This window comes from Salmo salar, chromosome 03 (assembly GCF_965601325.2).
Source record: "Salmo salar chromosome 03, fSalSal1, whole genome shotgun sequence".
Taxonomy (NCBI): Eukaryota; Metazoa; Chordata; class Actinopteri; order Salmoniformes; family Salmonidae; genus Salmo; species Salmo salar.
In genome coordinates, this window is record NC_138293.1 from 78062782 (window position 1) to 78074488 (window position 11707).

An 11707-nucleotide genomic window follows, 5' to 3' on the forward strand; every position below is an offset into this window, starting at 1 on the left:
GAAAGCATGATCAAGTCCACAAAAATTCTTATGAGAACCATTGACAGAACCTCAAACCAACCCAACCTAGTTAACCTCAGCTTGAATGTGCCTCAGTGCTGCAAGGCCCAGTAGAGGTTGTGTTGTGTTTTGTTGATGTGTGTTGCTGCGTGTTACCTCTGCTGTTTGTGTCAGTGACATAACATGTTGTGTGTCTTTTAAGTGCAGAATCAAAATAAAAATAAAAACTTTAAATCATTAATCCTGTTTATGTACTGTATGTCATGCAGTTCCTACTCATGTCTGTCCCATCTCCCCACTTTTGTGCAAAGCTTCAGTATCTCTGTTTGGGGAAAATGTCAACTCTCACACTACTAGAACTAATGATAAAGTGACAATACAAGTCAAGCAAAGTATTGATGCTTTACATTTGCAATCAGGTCACAATTATCATGCAATATATCTGTAATACAGTAATGGTGGACACTGAATAATGTATTAGTATAAAGCTTATTTTGCACACTGAGCTATAGTCTTGTACACAATAGAGAAGTGATATACACTTACATTGATAAAATGTTCCCCTGATGACAGGAATGAACTATGGAAGTGTAGCTCTAGCATTAGCCACCCAGTTATCTGCTGTTTCAGATATTCTCCTCATGTCTTTGGTGTAATCAGATGTAGTGCATTGAACTTAATCAGGTGTTCCTGTCTTCTTGCTGTTTGGCTTTGTGTGCTTCTGTTCCCTCTACTGGGTTTCACCTATAGAAATGCTATATGTCTGTTCTATTGATTCAAAGTCTACCACCATGGGTTTGAAAATGGATGAGATATGACTAGGGTTCGTTCACAAGAAGCAAGCCAAGCCAAGTAGAAGTTGGAAGTCCCCATTAATCGGCAAGTGTGCCGTTTGGCCAAAGCAAGTCAGGGTCACCTTCACTGCTGGTTTGATATCCTCATGTTTTAGATTTTTAATGTGTTGTATTCGTTAAGTAATAACTCAGTAATTGATGAAAGGTCATAGGGGGTGAGGCAGAAAAAAACATACTCAAGTCCAATAGACAAAGCATGCTTTAGATTTTTTTCTCAAGTCCTACCAAATATCACAGTATTATCTATGACTGATACTGGAGACAGTATTATCTATGACTGATGCCGGAGATAGTATTATCTATGACTGATACCGGAGACAGTATTATATATGACTAATACCGGAGACAGTATTTTCTATGATTGATACCGGAGACAGTATTATCTATGATTGATACCGGAGACAGTATTATCTATGACTAATACCGGAGACAGTATTATCTATGACTGATACCGGAGACAGTATTATCTATGATTGATACCGGAGACAGTATTATCTATGATTGATACCGGAGACAGTATTATCTATGACTGATACCGGAGACAGTATTATCTATGACTGATACCGGAGACAGTATTATCTATGACTGATACCGGAGACAGCTGTACTATGCATGGTTTCCCATAAAACAGTTCAAAGTATACCCATTCCAACAGTTTGACACGTATTGATAGCCCCTTTAGATCTGCAATGAACAGTAAGAGTAGGCTACATGCAATACGGTGAAAACTCCCCCTTGTTAACAATATGGCTGGAGCTATGGTGGAACTAAGATCTATAACAAATACTTTCAGATTTCTTAGGAGCCATCAAGAAGTGTCCAGAAGTTGGGGTTTGTGATTGGGTTTCAGACTGGGCACCAGAGTAGAGGGACCATTTTGACTGCCTACTGACACTGTTCTTATATCCATATGCAGAGTGTCTCGTGTTGACTGACTGTCCATGCAGCAACACCATGGAAACCGACAGGGACAGCATGGGAAAAACAGCCTTCACCTTCATCATACTCTTCCTCATAACTCTGCTGTATGGCGTTGGAGCAACTGCCATCAAGGTAATACCTTGTTGGGAATCTGGGGTTTTTACTAAATGGGATAAGTTTTTGTCAGATTTGACTTTTTGTAGCAGGTTAGGGGAAAGGGGGATACCTAGTCAGTTGTCTTGCACATTTAACCCAACCCCTCTGAATCAGAGAGGTGTAGGGGGCTGCCATAATCAACACATCTTCAGAGCTGAGGGAGATGTGGGTTAACTGCCTTGCTCAGGGGCAGAACAACAGATTTGTACCTTGTCAGCTCAGGGACTCGAACCAGCAACCTTTCGGTTACTGACCCAATGCTCTAACCACTAGGCTACCTGCTGCAACAGGTTAGGAGAATTAACGTAGCAGGTTAGGATAATTAGGTTAAGGTTAGGAAAGAGGTTAGGGTTAGCTAAAATGCAAAAATAAAGTTAACTTGACAAAAGCTGTATCCCTTCTAGCCATGACCATAGTGTGGGAAGAGTAATGTGAAAGGAAGACATTTGGGTTTTGAAAGTTCCATAGACTGTATGGATCCACATTCAAACAAACAATCCATGTATACGTGGTAGAACTTTCAGTAGCAACATGAACAGATTCTAGCAAGATAAGAATGTACACATAGGCCTATTTTGTGTGTTGCAATTCTCTGCAAGAGGCATACTAGTGAGAGAGAATAAGCTAAATATATTATATATAACTTACATTATAACTATATTATTATATAGGCCTAATAGTTATATTATATATAAGTATAGTTAATTACACAAGTCATTTCTTTGAAGTGTCAGCTAATACAAATAATAATTGCATCTAAATAGATGTCACAATTATTGTAAGTAATTTAAGTGAACAAATGTTTGCTTCTTATTTCAGGTGAAATGAAGAAACTGAGTTTGAAGTACTTGAAGAAGATATAACTTTTCATACTTACAATATATGAATGGATACAATATATGTAACTGTTCTCCTGCTTGTCTTTATTGTTGATTTTGTTTGAATAGTTCAACTGTAGAGGTTAGATTTGTAAATATTTCATTGTGCCTTTTTAAACTATTACGATAATAAAAGTGTAACTGAAGTGAACAGCAGTGTATTGTTCTTCCCTTAGCATTTCTCCATTTATTAGAAAGAAAATGCAGCTAGAATGATGCATTATAATGTATTATAAACATTGAAGAAACACATTTCTTATTTGCGGTTACATTAGTAGAAGTGTTTTAAAAGTTATTTTAGAACTGTGTGGCTGTTGTGATGTGTGGATGAATCTACAGTAAGTAATCTACATCTTATTTTTGCTGGATGCTGTTTGCATACTGGGTACTGCATGAACACATCTGGAATCAGTGGGCCTTGCTACACTTGGCATGCAAACTATTCAGAAATAGCTTGATGGGTTGTCAAGACAATGAAAATATAACACCAAGTGGAAAGAAGTTACATAACAGAAGTAAAGAAAATAACTCTTAATGTAAATAGCTCGGAAACATGCAAATGGCAACTGATTTCCTTAAACAGAACTAGACCTCACACCTGGCTTCTGATACACACGGTTGCTCAGCAACATGTTTCACTTCTGTTTTTTGGGATGCTTTTTTGGGACCAGGGTGTTACCCCACGCTTCTGTCTGCTGCATTCCCTGTTCGCTGAGGCATGTCCTGCTCTAACACCTGCGTTTCACAACCCTCCAACTCCACATCTGGCCACTACCATTACCAGTTCTCAGGGCCCAGCCAGCCAGCTCCCTAATAGGTCCATAGCGCCATCTAGGCTATGTTAAAAGTCATTACACTCAGCCCAGGCCTGGTTTTCATAGACTGGGTTACATAAAACTGCATAAAAAAAAGGTATGAAGAATTTGATTAAAAGTTTACAATCTGACTTTGGTTTACATCTTGTTAATCACCAAATCAGGAAAAATTGTAAAGTCAAAAAGTGGCCCTGAATTTTCCTCCTCCTTCCACTTTGTATTAGTGCAGCGGGTCATTCCTCCAAATATCACCCTGTATCCTCTCTGGGAGGAACTGGAGGGAGGATCGAAGGTGGGACTCCTCTGCATTCTGAGTGGATTCTACCCTGACAAGCTGAGTGTGGAGTGGCTGCTGGATGACAAAACTGCGACCACCTCTCCAGTCCAGCGGAAGCTGCAGAGTGTAGAAGGTGAGGAGAAAACTTTCAGCCTGAACAGCCAGCTGGAGCTGGACCAGGGCCAATGGACTCAAGGGTCAGAGGTCACATGCAAGGCCACCCACAATGCAGCACAAGGACCACCTCCAGGAACAACAGTCTCCAGGACCATTAGCATTTGCTCAGGTGGGTTTCAGTGACAGAACTGTGTATTAGGCCAGAGGATGGGTATTGAATATTGTACAATTGAAAGACATAGTAACAATCTAAATCTGACTTCTCCGTCTGTTTTGCTCTCAGCTTTTCCCTCGTCTACTCCATCCATCCACCTGGAGACCCCCAGGTTCAGGACAGTGATGACACAGACTGAGGTAACAGCTACATGTGTGGTCCACTCTGCGTATGACGCCAAAGTGGCCTGGCTTCTGGATGGAAAGGACCCAACCAGCAGGACCCCAGTGAACCAGGCCAGCAGCACAACTCAGAGCATCAGCAGTAACCTGACTCTTCCCTCAAGCCAATGGAAAACCCTGAACACAATAACATGCAGAGCTGAACATCGCTGCTTCAACCGCACACAGAGGACCAGCAATGTTAAAGGTTAGAATGTATCTATTTTCTCATATACTCAGAGATACTGCAGCAGCAAAGCTGCCATGTCTTTCAACAAGTCTACCACATAAAATAAATGTTGAGTATATTGTCATTAAGTCAGATGAATATTCCTTTCTCCTGTTGATCCCTCTCCTCTGTGTGTGTGCTCTCCAGGACCTGCAGTGAGCAGCACTCCCACAGTTCTGATCAGGAGGTCTCTCCCAGACTTACTGGATGGAGACAGTGCTGTGCTGGAGTGTGCCATCACACAACTCTCCTCCAGTGACATCTACGTCACCTTTCAGGCCAATGGGGTTGATTTCCCTGAGAAACAGTATGTTGATCTGCCTGCCTCCAAAGACCACCATTCACTCACCAGACGGTTCTCTATACCCACATCACACTGGAAGAAAGACAACACTTTCACCTGTAAAGTGAACCAAGGCTACTCCAACAGCTGGGTGTCTAACTCCACAGGAACACTTTTTGGTGGGTGAACTTCTCTCGTCGTTACCTTATGATACCATTTCAATCTTTTATGTAATTAGGCCTACCAACATGAAATTAAGTTTCCATTGTTTGTTGTATAGTCTTAATTTAGCACTCCATAGGTCTAAAGTTGAAAAGTGTTTGTGTTGTTTCCAGGTGAACCGTCCATGGAACTCCTTCTAGTCCCCAATGAGGAGCTGTCAGGCTCAGGGACCCAGAAACTCATGTGTTCTGGGCGGGGCTTCAACCCTCAGATCAAGTGGCTGTCTGGATCTAATCAGAGGTCTGCAGCAGACAATGAGAGAAGGATGAGGGAAGACGGACATGTGGCAGTAACCAGTCATATCACAGTAACACAGCAGGAGTGGAATGAGGGGAAGGACTTCATCTGTGAGGTCATAGACAAAGATCTTCAGAAAACTGTCAGGAAGAGCACCAGTTTATGCACAGGTAATTTGTAAACTTACAGAAGCCCCTTACCTGTTTAAAGTGTTGCTTCAAAGTCATAAATCATAACCTAATTACCTTGGAGTATATAAAAACTATTATTTGATTTTATCTCCACACTCATCTGTTTTGCTCTCAGCTTTTCCCTCGTCTACTCCATCCCTCCACCTGGAGACCCCCAGATTCAGGACAGTGATGACACAGACTGAGGTAACAGCTACATGTGTGGTCCACTCTGCGTATGACACCAAAGTGTCCTGGCTTCTGGATGGAAAAGACCCAACCAGCAGGACCCCAGTGAACCAGGCCAGCAGCACAACTCAGAGCATCAGCAGTAACCTGACTCTTCCCTCAAGCCAATGGAAAACCCTGAACACAATAACATGCAGAGCTGAACATCGCTGCTTCAACCGCACACAGAGGACCAGCAATGTTAAAGGTTAGAATGTATCTATTTTCTCATATACTCAGAGATACTGCAGCAGCAAAGCTGCCATGTCTTTCAACAAGTCTACCACATAAAATAAACGTTTAGTATATTGTCATTAAGTCAGATGAATATTCCTTTCTCCTGTTGATCCCTCTCCTCTGTGTGTGTGTTCTCCAGGACCTGCAGTGAGCAGCACTCCCACAGTTCTGATCAGGAGGTCTCTCCCAGACTTACTGGATGGAGACAGTGCTGTGCTGGAGTGTGCCATCACACAACTCTCCTCCAGTGACCTCTACGTCACCTTTCAGGCCAATGGGGTTGATTTCCCTGAGAAACAGTATGTTGATCTGCCTGCCTCCAAAGACCACCATTCACTCACCAGACGGTTCTCTATACCCACATCACACTGGAAGAAAGACAACACTTTCACCTGTAAAGTGAACCAAGGCTACTCCAACAGCTGGGTGTCTAACTCCACAGGAACACTTTTTGGTGGGTGAACTTCTCTCGTCGTTACCTTATGATACCATTTCAATCTTTTATGTAATTAGGCCTACCAACATGAAATTAAGTTTCCATTGTTTGTTGTATAGTCTTAATTTAGCACTCCATAGGTCTAAAGTTGAAAAGTGTTTGTGTTGTTTCCAGGTGAACCGTCCATGGAACTCCTTCTAGTCCCCAATGAGGAGCTGTCAGGCTCAGGGACCCAGAAACTCATGTGTTCTGGGCGGGGCTTCAACCCTCAGATCAAGTGGCTGTCTGGATCTAATCAGAGGTCTGCAGCAGACAATGAGAGAAGGATGAGGGAAGACGGACATGTGGCAGTAACCAGTCATATCACAGTAACACAGCAGGAGTGGAATGAGGGGAAGGACTTCATCTGTGAGGTCATAGACAAAGATCTTCAGAAAGAGGATCTTCAGAAAGTCAGAAAGAGCATCAATATATGTGCAGGTAGTTTTTGGTATTATGACATATTCTATCCTTGAGCAGTGATATAGACCTGTAGCCTGAACATCATTCAGTAATGTAGGCATTCTTACCTTTCCTCTCAGTGACTCCAATATCGTCTCAGAAAGTGGGGGTGTACCTACAGGGACCCACTCTTCAGGAGCTGAGGACAGGTGGACAGGTGCCTGTCACCTGCCTGCTGGTGGGTCCCAGCCTTGGGGACTTTTCTGTCAGCTGGAAGGTGGATGGGTTTGTGGCTTCTCAAGGTGGGGTCACACGGGCCCCAAAGGACCATTCCAATGGGACACAGACTGAGCAGATCATGTTTAATGTGTCTGCGAGGGATTGGCATGCACACAAACTTGTGTCTTGTGAGGTGAAGCACCGCTGCTCCAGCCAAGCCCAGGTGGAGCATATCACCAAATGCAGAGGTAGGCTAATTGAACACTCATTTGGTACACATAACCCAGAATGCTGATTTTGATAATGATGCTATTATGTTGGTGCCTTTTCTGACATATTAATAAACAATATATTTCTGTTACATTTTGTTGAATAGGCCCAAAATCAACTAACTTTTCATTTGTTTTGTTCCTCCAGATCCCAAGCCACCCTCTATAAAGATAGTGAGACCATCAGATTCTGATCTATGGGGGTCAAATAATGCCACACTGCTTTGCTTGGTGTCTGGGTTCTTCCCCTCTGATGTAATAGTGAATTGGGAGAAGGCCGGCAGTCGTCTACCTTTTTCGCGCTACTCCAGTATCCCATCATTCCTTTATGCAGGGAGCAGCACCTACTCCATGAACAGTAGACTCATCGTGCCCAGGTCCGAGTGGGATCAGAACTCCAATTACTCATGTGCTGTCAGACACGAGTCCTCCGAGAGACCTATCACCCACACAATAGAGAATGTATTTGGTGAGTGGACTGTTGATTTGAACAGTGGCATGAATTAGATTGTAATAACATGTACTGATAAATAGTAATAATGTTGGTTGATGGTTGATAATGTTGTCTAAAGACTTGGAGAGTTTAGATGAGAACAATACCAGAGATATGCAGTTAGTGTGTCTCCCAATATATTTTAATTGTAGTGCACAATGCCCATTTTGTGCATCCCATGTCTATTTTGAGCTCTCTCTTTCATGCCCTGCAGTAGGTCAACAGATAGGCTATTCAATGCCCAAAACACTTTGTCAAAAATAATGTCATCATGACAGAAATGAAGGCTAGGTCAGCAGACCACTCTTGAGATGCATTTAGAATTGACAGACCATTTCCTATATTAATATTTTTATAAACACCTCAGAATAACATTTACTCAGTATATTGCTAAATTAGTCAAATTATCAATCCTGTTGGATTTGCTAACTAAAATCGTATTGGCTCGCTGGTTAAGTTTATCGAGCTGGCTAACCCAGCTAGCCAAGCTATATTGTTATGCTAGCTAGTACTGTAATTTGCTAATTGTTCTCACAAGCAAAACAATACAAGTAGATATTAATTATAACTCATAAGTGTAAACATGTAAAAATGAATCTATTTGATTTGAGTTGTTAAAATAACGTACCGATATAGCCTTTCTTCTCAGCAAGTTTTCAACTCAAAGGTTCCGAAGTTTTGGGGCTGAACTCACTTGTGGTCGAGTGCCGCACGGGACTGACCGAACAGTCTAGACAGGACAGAAACATTGCAAATGCAAACCCTAGTGTCAATGACACAACACCACTACCAATAATAATCTGTGTTGCTTGCAGCAAAGGAGCGGATTCCAGATTTACAGTCGACAAGGATCTCAAAAAAGTAGATATACTGTAGATACAAAATGCAGTTGAAGTTGGACATTTATATACACCTTAGCCAAATACATTAAAACTCAGTTTTTCACAATTACTGACATTTAGTCCTAGTAAAAATTCCCTGTCTTAGGTCAGTTAGGATCACCACTTTATTTTAAGAATGTGAAATGTCAGAATAATAATATTTCAGCTTTTATTTCTTTCATCACATTCCCAGTGGGTCAGAAGTTTACATACTCTCAATTAGTATTCGGTAGGATTGCCTTTAAATTGTTTAAGGTGGGTCAAACGTTCCGGGTAGCCTTCCACAAGCTTCACACAATAAGTTGGGTGAATTTTGGCACATTCCTCCTGACAGAGCTGGAGTTACGGAGTCAGGTTTGTAGGCCTCCTTTCTCGCACGTGCTTTTTCAGCTCTGCCCACAAATTTTCTATAGGATTGGCTTTGTGATGGCCACTCCAATACCTTGACTTTGTTGTCCTTAAGCCAATTTGCCACAACTTTGGAAGTATGCTTGGGGTCATTGTCCATTTGGAAGACCCATTTGCGACCGAGCTTTAACTTCCTGACTGATGTCTTGAGATGTTGCTTCAATATATCCACATAATTTTTCTACCTCATGATGCCATCTATTTTGTGAAGTGCCACAGTCCCACCTGCAGCAAAGCACCCCCACAACATGATGCTGCCACCCCCGTGCCTCACGGTTGGGATGGTGTTCTTCTGCTTGCAAGCCTCCCCCTTTTTCCTCCAAACATAACGATGGTCATTATGGCCAAGAAGTTCTATTTATGTTTCTCCAGACCACACTACATTTCTCTAAAAAGTACGATCTTTGTCCCCATGTGCAGTTGCAAACCGTAGTCTGGCTTTTTTATGGCGGTTTTGGAGCAGTGGCTTCTTCCTTGCTGAGCGGCCTTTCAGATTATGTTGATAAAGGACTCGTTTTACTGTGGATATAGATACTTTTGTACCTGTTTCCTCCAGCATCTTCACAAGGTCCTTTGCTATTGCTCTGGGATTGATTTGCACTTTTTTCGCACCAAAGTACGTTCATCTCTAGGAGACAGAACGCATCTCATTCCTGAGCGTTATGATGGCTGTGTGGTCCCATGGTGTTTATACTTGCGTACTATTGTTTGTACAGCTGAACATGGTACCTTCAGGCGTTTGGCAATTGCTCCCAAGGATGAACTAGACTTGTGGCGGTCTTCAATTGTTCTTCTGAGGTCTTGGATGATTCTTTTGAATCCTCCCAGTTTCTCTTCCAGACTCTCAGTCATACATCCCCCTCTCTCCCCAGTCTCATCCACTCCAGTCTCTCCTTCCATGACTCTCACTATCTCTCTCTCTCCAGGCTCAGTGACCCCCTCTGCACCAACAGCAACCCTGCTCCAGGGTCCCAGTGAGCTCGTCTGCCTGGTGCTTGGCTTCAGCCCTTCGGACATCAACATCACCTGGCTGCTGGACAACGTCACAGAGCTGTGGAACAACAACACTAGCACCACCTACAGGGCACCAGGAGGAAAGTTTGGCATCAGGAGCCACCTGAGCCTGGCACACCAGGACTGGACACCGGGGGCTGTTTACACCTGCAGGGTGACCCACACCACCCAGACTCTGGCCCTGAACATATCCAAACCAGGTGTCTGTCTGTCAGTTCACTCAATTCTGATACAAGAACATTTTCCTGGTGCTAGCCTCTTTCTAGCCTCTTTCACCATTGTAATAGAGCATTACAGTTTGGATTCCAAGCTAGCCTGTTTCTGCAACACTTTCTCAATGAAAATCTCCTTTTTTCCTTTTGAGTAGAGCTCCTTGGGGTGGAGGGTGTCTTCTTTGACGAGAACAGGTCTGATCCCATTCTGGCGGATACTGCAGAGGAGAACTGGAACATGGCCTGCATCTTCCTGGTCCTCTTCCTCATCTCCCTCCTCTACAGTATCACAGTCACTCTGGTCAAGGTGAGAGGGAGGATATAGCCACCTCAAAGGTTTTCACTGCCTGGCTTTGAAGTGCAAATATATGTTTGTGCGATTAGCGTAAAACAATAAATATAACAATGCATTCTTATATCCCAGTGTGTCTTTACTGCTTTGATGACCTATTGAAGCACCTGTTGAGTTTCAGACATCGAATGTCATCCCACACAGAGGGTATTCAGATTATCTTCATGCTCAATATAAATCAAATTGGTCTATCCAGAGGCTATATGTTTTAGTTTTTTTGTATTTTGTATGTCACTGCAACCTCATTATCACACTCACTCGCATTTTATTGCTGGTTAAGCCACAGTTACATTTTGAATATAAAACAAGCATTACAAGGTTTTCACAACAACTTATACTTACTTACATTTTTATTTTATTTCTTTCAGACAAAATGATGACTTCAGGACACTTCCATATGACAGAACCCTAGGAGTTCAACTGGAAAGGAAACCATTTATTTCAACCTTTTCCTATACAATCACAACACGTTTCTTTACAACATTGCATACATTTAATTACTTACATTTTCCTGTTGCAGGTTTGATGACAGGGAATTGTTCTTGTTTTTATTCCCCACAAAGACAGACAATGTGGTGGTGCGCTTACTTGCTCTCATCTCTTGTTAATGCATTATATAATTTTTGAGCAGAGATAAAAATGGATGTTTAACCACTATTAAATAAAGCATACCATTACTCTCTATGATGAAGTGTTTAGACACCAGTTATTGCTGAATTATCTGCTGATAATAAAACATTATTTCAAACAACCTACTTTGTCCTCCCTCTTGAGTGTTATTTGTCGTTTATCGTTTTTAAATTATGTTAAAACGTATATACCATTAGTAAGAATATAAATCATGTTTCATATGTGATTTGACATAAATACATATAGAGAACAACATTAAAAGACCCCATAAGTAGGACCATGCTTTTTGGTTGTTGTTTTTCTGGCACTTTTTACTTGTATTTCCAGCATGATACACTAGGTTTGCTGCTGGT

General features: G+C 42.0%; 1 protein-coding gene across 6 annotated transcripts in view; it reads left to right on the forward strand.

The window, feature by feature from the left end:
- LOC106601675 (uncharacterized) overlaps positions 1 to 11479 on the forward strand; it is a 28439-nt gene extending 16960 nt beyond the window's left edge. For all 6 annotated transcript variants that reach the window (XM_082972644.1, XM_082972634.1, XM_082972618.1 and 3 more), the window contains exons 3-14: positions 3849 to 4187; positions 4302 to 4601; positions 4770 to 5084; positions 5241 to 5534; positions 5671 to 5970; positions 6139 to 6453; positions 6610 to 6915; positions 7017 to 7343; positions 7513 to 7833; positions 10073 to 10360; positions 10528 to 10679; positions 11093 to 11479. In XM_082972644.1, coding sequence (XP_082828770.1) covers positions 3849 to 4187; positions 4302 to 4601; positions 4770 to 5084; positions 5241 to 5534; positions 5671 to 5970; positions 6139 to 6453; positions 6610 to 6915; positions 7017 to 7343; positions 7513 to 7833; positions 10073 to 10360; positions 10528 to 10679; positions 11093 to 11101 — 3266 coding nt within the window. In that variant the 3' untranslated portion in view covers positions 11102 to 11479. The remainder of the gene's footprint in view (positions 1 to 3848; positions 4188 to 4301; positions 4602 to 4769; positions 5085 to 5240; positions 5535 to 5670; positions 5971 to 6138; positions 6454 to 6609; positions 6916 to 7016; positions 7344 to 7512; positions 7834 to 10072; positions 10361 to 10527; positions 10680 to 11092) is intronic.
- Positions 11480 to 11707: the final 228 nt, after the last annotated feature.